This window comes from Gekko japonicus, unplaced genomic scaffold, assembly GCF_001447785.1.
Source record: "Gekko japonicus isolate JY-2015 unplaced genomic scaffold, Gekko_japonicus_V1.1 scaffold359, whole genome shotgun sequence".
Classification (NCBI taxonomy): domain Eukaryota; kingdom Metazoa; phylum Chordata; class Lepidosauria; order Squamata; family Gekkonidae; genus Gekko; species Gekko japonicus.
The window spans coordinates 2,341-15,106 of record NW_015166431.1 but is presented as its reverse complement, the minus strand read 5'-3'; the positions used below and the strand labels follow the sequence as shown (position 1 = coordinate 15,106).

The following is a 12,766-nucleotide window of genomic DNA, read 5'->3' as shown; positions in this document are numbered from 1 at the left end:
ACTTGAGGTATCTGTTGCTGCCTTTCATTTCCAAATTAGTTATGATACATCTTTTGTCAAATTTAACTTACCACTGAGAGCATGATCATTGAAGACAGGGCATCTCTCTTTGCAAGACAAAGAGCAGCATGTCCAAAACAAGACATCGCCCAATTCCACTGAGCCAGATATTCTATATATCTCCTTTCAATATATCTCCAGACCAAGACTACACAGTGAGTGCCTCAGTCTCTCCATTGGCCTGTATGTCCAAAGTTACACGAAGACATTCAAGCACTTAAACTTTTAAATAATGAATAACCACAGGTGAACTGTGAAGACATTTCTCCAAAATGATCTGAGGCAGCATTCAGAAGATTTGCCCTTAGAGACATCCATAGATTCAAACAGAAATTACATATTTGAAATTTACATGTCACATTTAGAGGTATGAATTCTCAGTACGGCAAATCCAAACTATATTATCAGATTTTTTTGTACTTAGAAAGGATCCAGTAGACCTGGACATGCTGTATAAATAAAAATTGTTCTTGAGGAATAACTAGTGTTTCTAGTAAGGTTCTTCAAATTCCACAGCATGTTAACTGTGTTATGGGCTGAGATCTGTCACTCACCCAAACATGGCTGCTGTCTGCCTTGTATTCTGCTGAGGTGGAGTGGAGGTACTTGTAGATAATAAAATATCAGTACCAGCTTTCTCCCAGTCAAAAGCTTCATTCTCAGTAATCCCTCTTTCCTTCATGCTGTTTTCAAACACTGTCATGATGAGCTAGATGGAAAAAATATGAAGTAATAAAGCTGAAGGAACTCACTACGCATTTTGGGCTTTCATCCATTATAGGACAACAGGGAGTTAGGGTAGAAACTAGCAGTCTTATGCAACTGTCACTGAATACTGCCAATCCTGGTGGCAGTCTTGATCTCTGGGTGCACCAGAGAGAGAACAGCTTCTGTCCAGGGTTCTGCATTTGTGCACTCTGGGTCATTTGGATAACACTGCTTGCTGTTGTTCCCATCTGACATACAAAGGCTCAGGCTACATTAAGTGCAGTTTACAGGAGTAGGATGCACTGAATAACAAGTGATTTTTTTAAAAAAGAGCAACACTGTGTCCTACAAGAACACCCTGGCCTATGCAATTAAAAATCTACTCCAAAGAACAAACACATCCGGAAGCAATAGCATGTCTCCAAACCTGGACAGAGTGCAATATGTCACTTTTATTCTGATCAGAGGAGTTGGGATAAACATAGCTCCTAAACAGCAAGGAAGATGGTCCTTCACATATCAGGTTTGATTGGTTTCTTGTGAGAGACTAAAATAATGGACTTCTCTTTTAGTTGTCTCTCAAGATCTATGTTCCATGCAGTTCCATGTTTATTTTAATGGATAATTTTGTTTTTATACTACACAGCTGCTGGGATTGCAAATTTGAAACCAAAAAGCCAGTGGAGAGAGGGGCTTCTTAAACCCTTTTCTGCTGTGTCGTTTCCCCACTAAATGACTATTCCCCTACATTTCCTGATAGGGAAAACATAGTTGAAGGCAGCAACTGGAATAGGTGGTTTTTAGTGCCAAAGGATTAAAAAGTCTGTCTTCCTCCATCCCCAATGTTGCTTTTTGGCTGCAAACTGCAACTTCAGCAACTGTATAGAGAAGGGAAAAAAAGATAATCATTAAAAGAATAATGAAACTACAGGTAAGGTTCTGTTTTCAGGAATTTTTTTTTTTCTGATGTTCTAGGACATGGGTGTCAAACATACTGCCCATGGGCCAGATCTGGCCCCTGCAAGGCTGCAATCTGGCCTGAGAACAACTGATTCTGTGCTGCTTCCTGCTTCTAACATCGCAGCTCCTTTCCCCCAGTCTCTCCTATTTCTTGCTTCATAGGAGAGAAAGAAAGCCTTCCCTCGATTGGCTGAGGGCTCCTCCCTCCTCCTTATCCTCTGGGGAGAGAGGGGGAGGGAAAGAATCAGAGAGAGGGGGGAGGGAGGGAGAGAGAAATGGAGTCCTGTGGCACTTTTAAGAAGACCAACAACATTTTATTCCAGGTATAAGTTTTTGTATACCCTCTTCTCGTTTGTTGGCTGGGGGGGGGGGGGTTAGAGCCTAACAGCACAGCTTGCATTCCTTATTAGTGAAAGGGAGCAAGAGTACAGTGCCACCGTAATGACTAACAAAATTTGTGGCAGGGCATGAGCTTTCATGAATCACTGCTCACTTCTTCAGATACAGTTGGAATGTGAGTCCATCTGTCCTTTTGGACTGGATGGGCCTTTGGCCTGATCCAACATTGGCATCTCTTATGTTCTTATGTTATGTTCTTGTATCTTTGAGAGTGAAGTGACTTCAGATGCCAAATGACAATAGCAGGTATTGGTACTGAGTGAAGAAACCTAGGTCTCAATTCAGTCCAGGAGTTTGCATTGTCTTGAGCTTCATGATCAGTTGCTATTCCGCAGTCTATCTTTCTAATCTCCCTTTGAAATTTCTTTGTAAGAGAACTGCTACTGTTAGGTCAGTAAATGAATGCCCTGGATTCTTGGAATGTTAAAATGTTCACCCACTGGTTTTTGAATGTTGTGGTTTCTAATAGTGGTAGAAAAGATTCCAGTAGCACCTTTAAAGACTAACAAAATTGTGGTGGGGTATGTGCTTTTCTGAGTCACTGCTCACTTCTTCAGACTTATTTCCATTTATTCTTTGCATCCTCCCGGAGTGAATCCTCCTGTACCAAATTGAGACCTAGGTTTCCCATCTCTTTACCAATGCTGATAACTCCATGGCTCTGTATATCACACCAGTGCTGGTATCTCCACCCGTCTGCATATCACACCTAATCCAATCATGCCTGTTATTGCCATCTGGCCTCTGAAATCATTTTTATTTATTTATTTATTTATTTTTCAACTTGATATACCGCCCTAACCCCCGTAGGGGTCTCTGGGCGGTTTACATTTTTGGGTGCTAGTCACATATTTTGAATCCTAACTAAGGCCACATCAGTTCAATGGGAGGGGCTGCCTACCGGCACCCCGGTGAAGGCTGGTGTCATTCTTTTCGGCTCAGCTCCTTTTTCCTGGCTGTGAGATGTTCTGGTGCTTAGGCAGACAGGCGGATGGTTCACCGGCGACGTCCTCCTCAGCCTGACTATGTCCTTCTGGCTCCGCGCGCCTCTGGATGACGTCAGCGCGCCTCCGTCCTCTGCCGACGACAGCCGCCTTGCTCTTTCCGCTGCTGGCCACCAGGGATCAGTCCCCCTCCGGCTCTGCTGTCACCTTCAGTGCCATGCCGCTTCCTCCTCCGATCTTCTGCTGCTGCCACTGTTCTACTGCAGCCGCCGTCGCCGTCGCCGTCATCGCCGCCGCTGCTCTCCACACACCTCCACAGGGAGGAGGGTGCCCCCCACCCTTCTAAGGGTGGGTTCCCATTTATCTACTCGCCGTTAGTTAGTTACTCGGCTTTCGAACCACTGGGTGGGCGGGTTATAAAGTTTATATCTCCTGTACCTGTGTTACATTTTATGGCCCACATGGTCCGGCCCAACAAAGTGACATTTATGTCAGACCTGGCCCTAGTAATCAGTTTGACATCTCTGTTCTGGGATATTCATCCATATGCTGCCACAATGACATGTTAAACTATCAGTAAAGAGAGAACTTTACCTGATAATCTGGTTTAGTGAAGTAATCCAGATTTGCGATGTGATCTAGGAAGAGGTGGAACTCAGAAGGCATGTGTTTTAGCAGCATTCGATGTTCATATTTCTCTTTAATCATTCCAACTTGTTCCTAGGGAAAAAAGATACTTGAATCAAGTATCACGCAGCACTAAACATAATAGACAACTAAAACGGGTAAGGGAATTAGAAATAAGCAATGGGTGCTTTAGAGCATTTATTTGCTGCTGTGGGTCTTACTTTGCTTTTACTTCCCATTTCTGACTTTCCTACCTTATCTTTGATCTTGCGCCATGGAAGCTGACCAACTGCAAACTCTACCAACATGTAAAAAAGGGACCACAGGTCATCATGTCGACCCATCTCCTGAAGAAAGTAAAAGAACCACAAGATTAAGATCGTGTTACTAAAAAAAAACTTTATGGCTAGTGGGAAACTCTTGCACCACAAACCATCAACTACCAGTTAGAAAAACCAGTCTACATTCAATGTCAACCAGGCTTCCATCCAACCTTAAATTCTCAAGCTGTGGTTTTCAAATATTCTAATCTCAGGGAACCCCTGCATATCAGTCATGAAATATCTTCATGTAGTCAGGACCACGAACATTTCCCCCTCTTACAATCTAGAGTACTGGTTAGGCCTGTTGAGTTTCACCGTTGCCCTGTGCAACCTGAGCATATACTCCAGAACATGCCCAAACTCTGCTATGGCTGCACCTTGTAAGGAAAGATTGGTAATGGTGGACAAGCTGTCCAGAATAGGGGAACTGGCTGGCCTTCCTGTGTAATATGTGGGCCATGCTTACTCATGTAAGCATTTCACATAACTGGTATCACATTAAAATACAATTACTACATGTGTCATGTTTAGGAGTGTGCATTCAGCAATACCGAGCTAAAAAATTACCCGAAAAATACCTTATCAGTATTTTCCGGATATTTTTTCAATTGAATATAAAGCTTGGTATTGTCTAAAGCTATCCAAAATGGCTGAGCCCAAAAAATCCTGGAAATATTTGGGATTTTTCAGTGCCTCCAGAGAGCTGATATTTAAGGGACTGCCTTCCCTTTAAACACCTTCTGGGTGAACTCGCTGCTTCGGAGTTCACTTGTGGCAGAACTTGCAAAAGTCATTTAAGGGGAATGTGGTCCCTTTAAATGCCTTTTGCAAGCCATGCCACAACTGAACTCTGAAGTATTTTTGAAACTTGGGTGTTTTTTTGATGTAGAGGCACCAGCAGCTATGCTGCAATTTTGGTGCCTCTACCTCAAAAAACAGCCCCCACAAAGCCCCAGATACCCCTGGATCGAGTCTCCATTATACCCTATGGGGACCATTGACTATAATGGTCACCATAGGATATAATGGAACAAAAAAAATGGGAATCCTGAATATTTACAGAATCTGAATACCATACCAGTATTGGGATTCGGGAATATCAGGAAATACCATTTTTTTGGGGTTTACTATACCGGAATTGGGGGGGGGGGTTGCACACCTGTTTAATGTTAGAAGCAATTCAGCAGGTCACACAGGGATCCAAAGGTTCACTGCAAAAGCAGAGCTGTTTTTCTGCTAGCAACCAATTTTGCTGTATCATCTGAACCCCAGAGAGCCCTTCAAAATATGTCAAACTTGCTGTATTTCATATTTGTAGTCAATATGGTAAAACCATACAAATTGACTTCTACATGTCATGTCTTTTAAGGATGCCTGGTTTCTCACCAAGAAACCCAAGCAACCTCACAGGAAACACAAGATTTAAACAGCAACCATTCTTCTACAAAGAAGCCTAATCTAGTATGTGTTAAGTGTCATCAAGCTGCTTCCAACCTTTAGTAACCCTATGAATTAATGACCTTCAAAATGTCCTATCATTAATAGCTTTGCTCAGGTCTTACAAACTGAGGGCCATGGCATCCTTTGTTGAGTCACTCCATCTCTTGTTGGCTCTTCCTCTTCTCTTGCTGCCTTCAACTTTTCCTAGCATTACTGTCTTTTCCAGTGACTCTTAACTTTTCATAATGTGACTAAAATATGATAGCCTCAGTTTGGTCATTTTAGCTTCTAGAAGAGTTCAGATCCACAGTATCTGTAAAACTCTCCACCAATACCACATCTCACAGTAATCAATTTTCTTCCTATCAGCTTTCTTCATTGTACAACTTTCACACCTATACATAGTAATGGGGAATAACATAGTATGAATTATCTTGATCTTAGTCACCAGTGACAAATCCTTACAGTTATAGTCTGGGATCTGCCATAGACCCCCAACCCCTACCCCACCCCCACAAAAAAAAAACAACCCAAGGTACAGAGAATTTTATTGCTTGTTGTGTATTTCAGCACAGTACGAATGTAAAATTTTCTTGGGTAGACGTTCCAATTTTAGGACATGTTTCCTGTAGTCACCATTTTTCAAGATGAAAGATATGGTTATTGTGATATTTAAAATTCATATAGGATGCTCATCTTGGTGTCAAAATATATGTTTTTGAGGTCAATAAAGCCAAATACACTATCATATTATTTGTAGAGACAACACTTTTTCCTGTAGCTGCCATTTTGCAAGATGGCGGATCTTTTTTCACATTCTCGTAGGATGCTCATATTGCTTGACCACTGAAGAAGGCCAGTAGGCTGAAATGCATCTGTTTTAGGGTTGCATAATCTCCCTGTTGTGCACACTGTATGATTTGTAATTTTAACTGAGGCTATATTTGGGCCTAGAATTATTTTTAAAGTAATTTGTAATAAATACATGTATTTTTGATCATTTCCAATATTTATTTTGTACATTTATTGATTTTAACATTGGGCCCCCTAATTTGCATCCATTTAACCTTTCAGGTTCTTCATTAAATTTTGGGGGGATGGTTAAGTTTTTTGTCCTCCTCTTTCTTTCCTATTAAAATGAGCAAAACCTCCACTGAGTTTTAAATGTTTTTTTCTCTCTCTGGGCAGAGAACAAGCAGGAAGGAAGGAAGTCTGTTCAATTGTTTTCCAGCTCACCTTCATACAAATACTAATAGATCTAGCAGGAGAGATAATGAGTGAGTCAAGCTCTCCCCCCTTCTCCTAGCATGACTACAGGAATAATCTCCAGGAAAAAACTGCAGGAAAAACTTCTCTGACTAATCTGGTCAGTAAGGTAGGGAAAAGATGATAAAACTCAGGGGAGCAAGGAGGAAGGTCTCTTGGATTGGTGTAGAGTTCATGAGAGCAGACAGAACTCTTAATTGAGTAGGCAGCCATTTTGACTGTGTGGTGCCCTAGTGAGCAGAAGGAAGCTTCAAGGTAATGGTAACTTGGTAGAGATATGTAACTTCCTAACCTTTAGAAGCCTGTCCTATTTTAACATCTGATAGGGCATGTATAGAGGGGCAGAGGATTTGCATTTAACCCATTTCTTTTGGAATCCCTTGCTCAATCTGGTGCTGTGCTAAAAGTATGCTTGTGAACATTTTCTTTTTAATAAATACTTTATAACTTAAGATGCTGGTAGTGGTTCTCTGTACCACATAGACCTCCACCATCTCAGACATGCTATTTTAAAAAGGGGCACCAGGGGGGAAGGCAGGCAGTTGGCAAGTGGCTATTCCTCCAAGGGTGCACAAAGCAGTAAACCTTCCCCATAGTGACCAGGTGCTGGGCAGCAGGACACAGAGGCAAAGCCTCAGATCTTGGAAGGGAAGCTGGGAGTCCTGATACTCCCAGTGGGCCATTCCTACAAAAGTCGGGTGGCAGTGGTGGACTAACCAAGAAAGAAAAGCCTCCCATCGTTGGGAGAACTTTGGAGGGCAGGGTGGAATAGGCCTTGCAGGCTGGAACAGGCCCTTTCTGCCACATCCATATTTGTTGGCATATTCTTGTTAAGATTTTGATGGACTTGGTTTCCGTGGCTTGGAATATCTCTACTAATATTCCATCTACTCTTGGTGATTTGTTTCTCCCAGTTGCTCTCAGTGCAGCTTTCACTTCACTTTCTAAAAATGCAACTAATAAATAATAATAAATAAAACTGCAGGTTCTTCTTCAAAAGGTTTTCTTTGGAAAAATCTGTAATTCTTTCATCTCTTCTGTATAGTTCTTCATTGTATTGTTCCCATCGTGTCTTTATTTTGTCCTATCCAGTTAATGTGTTTCCATGTTGATCTTTCAGCATGCCTAACCTTGCTTTAAATTTACCCTTGATTTCTTGGATCTTGTGGAACAAATCTCTTGTTCTTCCTTTTTTGTTGTTCTCTTCTATTTCTTTACACTGGTTTTTATAACAGTTCTCTTTGTCTCTACATGATGGTAGCTGGAATGCTGCATTGAGACTTCTGATTCTATTTCTGTCACCTTTTGCTTATCATCTACCTTTAGCAATTTTAAGACCTTCATTAGTCATCCATCAAGATTTTTCGTTTCCTTTGGCTACAGCAATAGTCTTCCTGCAGTCTTCCTTGATATTATCTCTGGTTTCAAGCCACAGTTCTTCCAGTTCCCATTCACTTGAACTTAGTAATGCAGATCAATTCTTTACATTGTCTTTAAGCTCTTTAGGGATGTTGTCGAGACTGTATTTAGGCTCTGTGAATGTTTTGGTGTTTTTCTTCAGCTTTATTCTAATTTTCAATATTAACCATTCATAATCTGTACCACAATCAGCTCATCGTCTTGTTTTAGTGGAGTGAATAGCACTTCTCCATCTTCTGCTTCCTATTATGTAATCTATTTGATTTCTGTATTGGCCGTACAGTGATGTCCATGTATACAATCATCTGTTTGGTTGCCTGACACATTCACAATGAAAAACTTGTTTTCTTCACAGAAATCTATGAGCTGCTTTCCTGCTTCATTTCATGATCCTATCCAAAATTTTCCAACAATATTTTATTCTACTTTGTTTCCCACTTTAGCATTCCAGTCACCTATGATTATCAGCACATCTTGTTTAGGTGTGTGACAAGTTTCTTCCTGGACACTTGCATAAAAGCTTTCAATTTCTTTCTCTTCAGCATCTGTAGTTGGAGCATAATCTAGTGCTACAGTTCTTTTATGTATATCCTGTGATAGCTAATTTTCACACACCTTATAGGTAGCCCAGTCAGCAGTCTGGCAACATAACTAAAAATGACATTTTCCTCATGTATTTCATTAAAATGACTGTTAGCACTGCCATACAAGCATTATGCAACAAGAGTAAAATAAAATAAGCTCTGTAAAGATAGATAAAGCGTACAGTATGTATGAGATTTCAAAATATCTCTCAGAACTATAGTTCTGCAAGGTGACCTAGGACAAGCAGCTACCCTTTTCTGGGTCAATTTTCCAGACAGTAAGAGGGAGAGTTACTGATCTGTCAGTCCTCAGGGTGAATTGCAAAAGGCAATTAGCCGTCTGAAAAGCAACCTGAAGATTAAACAGGCAAAACAAATGCAAATAACCAACCATCAGAATACACATTTCTTCCAAAAATAGTTGACATTGCACAGAGCAGATTCCAGCAATAAAGACGAAAGAATACAAATTTGCACAGAGCAGATTCCAGCAATAAAGATTAGAACAAAGTACCTAAAATACAGGTTATTTTCTTCAGGCTCTTCCTTTTCCAGGGTCTAACTTCTTCTATTCTCACTCACCCACTCCCAAAAGAAAATATAAATTGGGGGCATTAAGTAACAACTAGATTATTATTATTTTGAGCTACCTGCTGAGCAGAGATGTTAGATTATTTGGTACTATAAAAGCAGCATAAAAGAATGATTCTAAGGACCTCTTCCATGGATAGCTCATTGAGACAGTGTAGTATACAAGAATGTACAGATTTGTCTCAGTCACCTAGCTGTTCTAACAGGCACCCCCTTTTACAGCCTAAGTGCCAAGGGGATCTGAAATTTAGGGAGTCTCATAAAGACATCTGGGTACAGCCGTGACATTGGAAAATCCCAGGGACAAAGAGGAAGGGTATGCTGGCATTACAAACTGGTTAAGTGCAATTCCCCCCCCCACCCTCAGGGTTCTCAGTAAAAACAAGACTTTGATAAAATGTCACTTCATTCTCAATAACAAAAGACTTTTCAATATTAGAATATCCTGGCATAACCCCCAGAAGTATCTGCACAGCCCAAGGAAATTGCTAGTTTTGTGTAGTGGTTGCTTGTTTGGTGTAGTGGTTAAGAGCGGAAGAACCAGGTTTGATTCCCCATTCCTCCAAATGCAGCCAGTTGTGTGACCTTGGGCCAGTCATAGTTCTCTCAGAGCTCTCTCAGCCCTACCTACCTCACAGGGTGTCTGTTGTGGGGAGAGGAAGGCAAGGCAATTGTAAGCCACTCTGAGACTCCTTCAGATAGTGAAGGGCAGGGCATAAAAACAACAACAGCAACAACATGTCCTCCTCCTGCTCCTCTTATTCTGCATTAAGCAACACCCGGTTCCTCTTTTTCATTTTTTACTCCATCAAGAAGGGCACTCAAGTAATTCATTTATGCTCCATCCTGTTTCAGGAGCTATCTTGTCTCACACTTCATTCTCAATAACAAAAGACTTTTCAATATTAGAATATCCTGGCATAACCCCCAGAAGTATCTGCACAGCTCAAGGAAATTGCTAGTTTTGTGTAGTGGTTGCTTGTTTGGTGTAGTGTTTAAGAGCGGAAGAACCAGGTTTGATTCCCCATTCCTCCAAATGCAGCCAGTTGTGTGACCTTGGGCCAGTCATAGTTCTCTCAGAGCTCTCTCAGCCCCACCTACCTCACAGGGTGTCTGTTGTGGGGAGAGGAAGGCAAGGCAATTGTAAGCCACTCTGAGACTCCTTCAGATAGTGAAGGGCAGGGCATAAAAACAACAACAGCAACAACATGTCCTCCTCCTGCTCCTCTTATTCTGCATTAAGCAACACCCGGTTCCTCTTTTTCCTTTTTTACTAAATCAAGAAGGGCACCACTTATTTCTTCAAAAATATTGTTCATTTATTTATGTTATTTATAGTCCGCCTTTCTCACAGGGACTCGTCAATGCAGATCTGGTTAAAGTATGTTAATCATGTTGTCTCACCCTGGCTCTTTGTGCCCATGAAGATTTGGCTCACAGTAGTCTGATCAAGGTATTTTCCTCACTTTTCCTTGCCAAAGTTTAAAACCAGTTAACTTTAAACCAGCTGGTAAGATTTAAACAAAGACAGGATGACCCAAATCCCACCTACTTTGGGGATCTTCTGTCCATAATAGAAGGACCCCATGCCATAGCAAATGGTTTCTCAGATCCCTGGTCCAGATCTCTGCTAGTCAGAACTCTGGTTTCCTGGTGAGAACCCCTGCTGCACTTTTCTCCTTGCTTAGCCAGCTCCTCATTCTGATCCCTGGACCTTTCCAGGTCAATTATCTCTTCCCTAAAACTTCCCAATTTCCTCCCTCCTACCTTTTATAAATGTGCCCTTGTGTGTGTGTGTGTGTGTGTGTGTGTCTGTGTGTGATTATTTAGAGAATTATTTATGTATTTATTTCAGATTTCTACCCTGCCCTCCCGGCCGTAGCTGGCTCAGGGCAGGTTACATAAAACAAACAAGTTACATTAAAATATGAGTTACGATTAAAACAATACTAAAACCATAATAAAGTGCCAGTAATCATTGATCTTCTTGACGGTAGCAGCCATGATTCTCCGCTGGCAGTCAGCTCACAGTATGGATTGCCCTTGCGGTGCTGGCTGTTCCCTAGGCTGTTGGTGGTAGTTTCTGGTATCCAGAATCCAGGACCCTCTCACTTTCAATTAGTTCTCAGGTGCCCAGTATAGGTTCTTTACATTTTAAAAAAATTTTGTATAGAATAAAATGATGTGTGTTTACGATCACTCTCTCTCACACTCTCTCTCTCCATAATTTTATTTTATGGTACCCCTACCGAGATCCACACTGGTATACACAGACTTACTCATGCATTATTCCTTTCTGGAACCCTTATTAAATCTAATTTCCCTTTCTCTGGGTCCAGTTTGAGCAACAGCAACTTGATACCATGTGATTTGCAAGACTCACCCAGGACTGGGTGCTTGCAGCCACCCCACAAAAGCCAGTGTGGTACAGTGTTTAGAGTTTCTGACTAGTATCTGGGAGAAGCAGACTCACAGCACTCCTCTGCCACGAGAGCTCAATAGGAGCCAAACAATCTCAGCCTAACCTACCTCACATAGTTGTTCTGAGGATAAAAAGGAGGAAAGGGGAATGACATAAGCTGCTTTAAGTCCTGGTTGTGGAGAAAAAAATCTGGTTCCCCCCACTTGTTTCTTCAAAAATATTGTTCATTTATTTATGTTATTTATAGTCCGCCTTTCTCACAGGGACTCCAGGTAGACTATACATATTGAGCCAGTACAGTCACAAAAATGGGACGCTCAGTAATCAGTGCATCAGGATTTTAGAAGTCTGGGACCACCAGAAAGAACTGAAGCACAGCATACGTATTCACATGACACATTAAACAGAACCAAAATTACATAAATAGGTTCCTACTTGCAATAATCTGTACACAACAGTATTGACCACAGTCGATAATCATTTATCGAAGCAAGTTTGTAAACCATTTTGTGCACTGCAACCCTATTACCTGCACAAAATGTATAATTGATTTACAAATTCACTATCACAAGGTGTGACAATGGATAGAATCTCAGATGGCTCTTATACAAGTTATAGGTGTCAGAATAGTTATACAGTATCTCTATGAGCAAAGGCAGTAGACCTCCAAATAACAGAAGCATCTGACTGGGTGCCACTGACAACAGAATACTGAATTAGGTAGACCTGCAGTGTGATCCAGTAGCACACTTCTTTGATTGGATACAGCCCTAGTTGTCCTGTTCCTAGTACACAGGACACAATCCAGCCAGGTCACTTAGGATAACTGATTGTCAAGGTCTGGCAGCCAGAGCACCAGGCAGCATGGGAGCTGTCCAGAGGTCAATAAACTGGTTGAAGAGCAGGGGCCTGGAAAGCAAGGAACACCTGCTAGAAACCAGAGCTGGTCTAGATGAATGCTGCACCAGCAACTGACAAGCTATAACTGAAGCTTGTTCTGCTCAGTATGCTTGACTGCTCCAG

The 12,766-nt window shown here is 41.5% G+C and overlaps 1 protein-coding gene across 1 annotated transcript in view; it reads right to left on the bottom strand.

Moving 5' to 3' along the window:
- The window catches only part of TTBK1 (tau tubulin kinase 1), a gene marked incomplete at its 5' end in the record, with an annotated part of 73,085 nt that overhangs the window by 59,483 nt on the left and 836 nt on the right, over nucleotides 1-12,766 (bottom strand). The window contains 3 exons of the mRNA XM_015411846.1: nucleotides 615-769; nucleotides 3,666-3,791; nucleotides 3,953-4,045. Coding sequence (XP_015267332.1) covers nucleotides 615-769; nucleotides 3,666-3,791; nucleotides 3,953-4,045 — 374 coding nt within the window. The remainder of the gene's footprint in view (nucleotides 1-614; nucleotides 770-3,665; nucleotides 3,792-3,952; nucleotides 4,046-12,766) is intronic.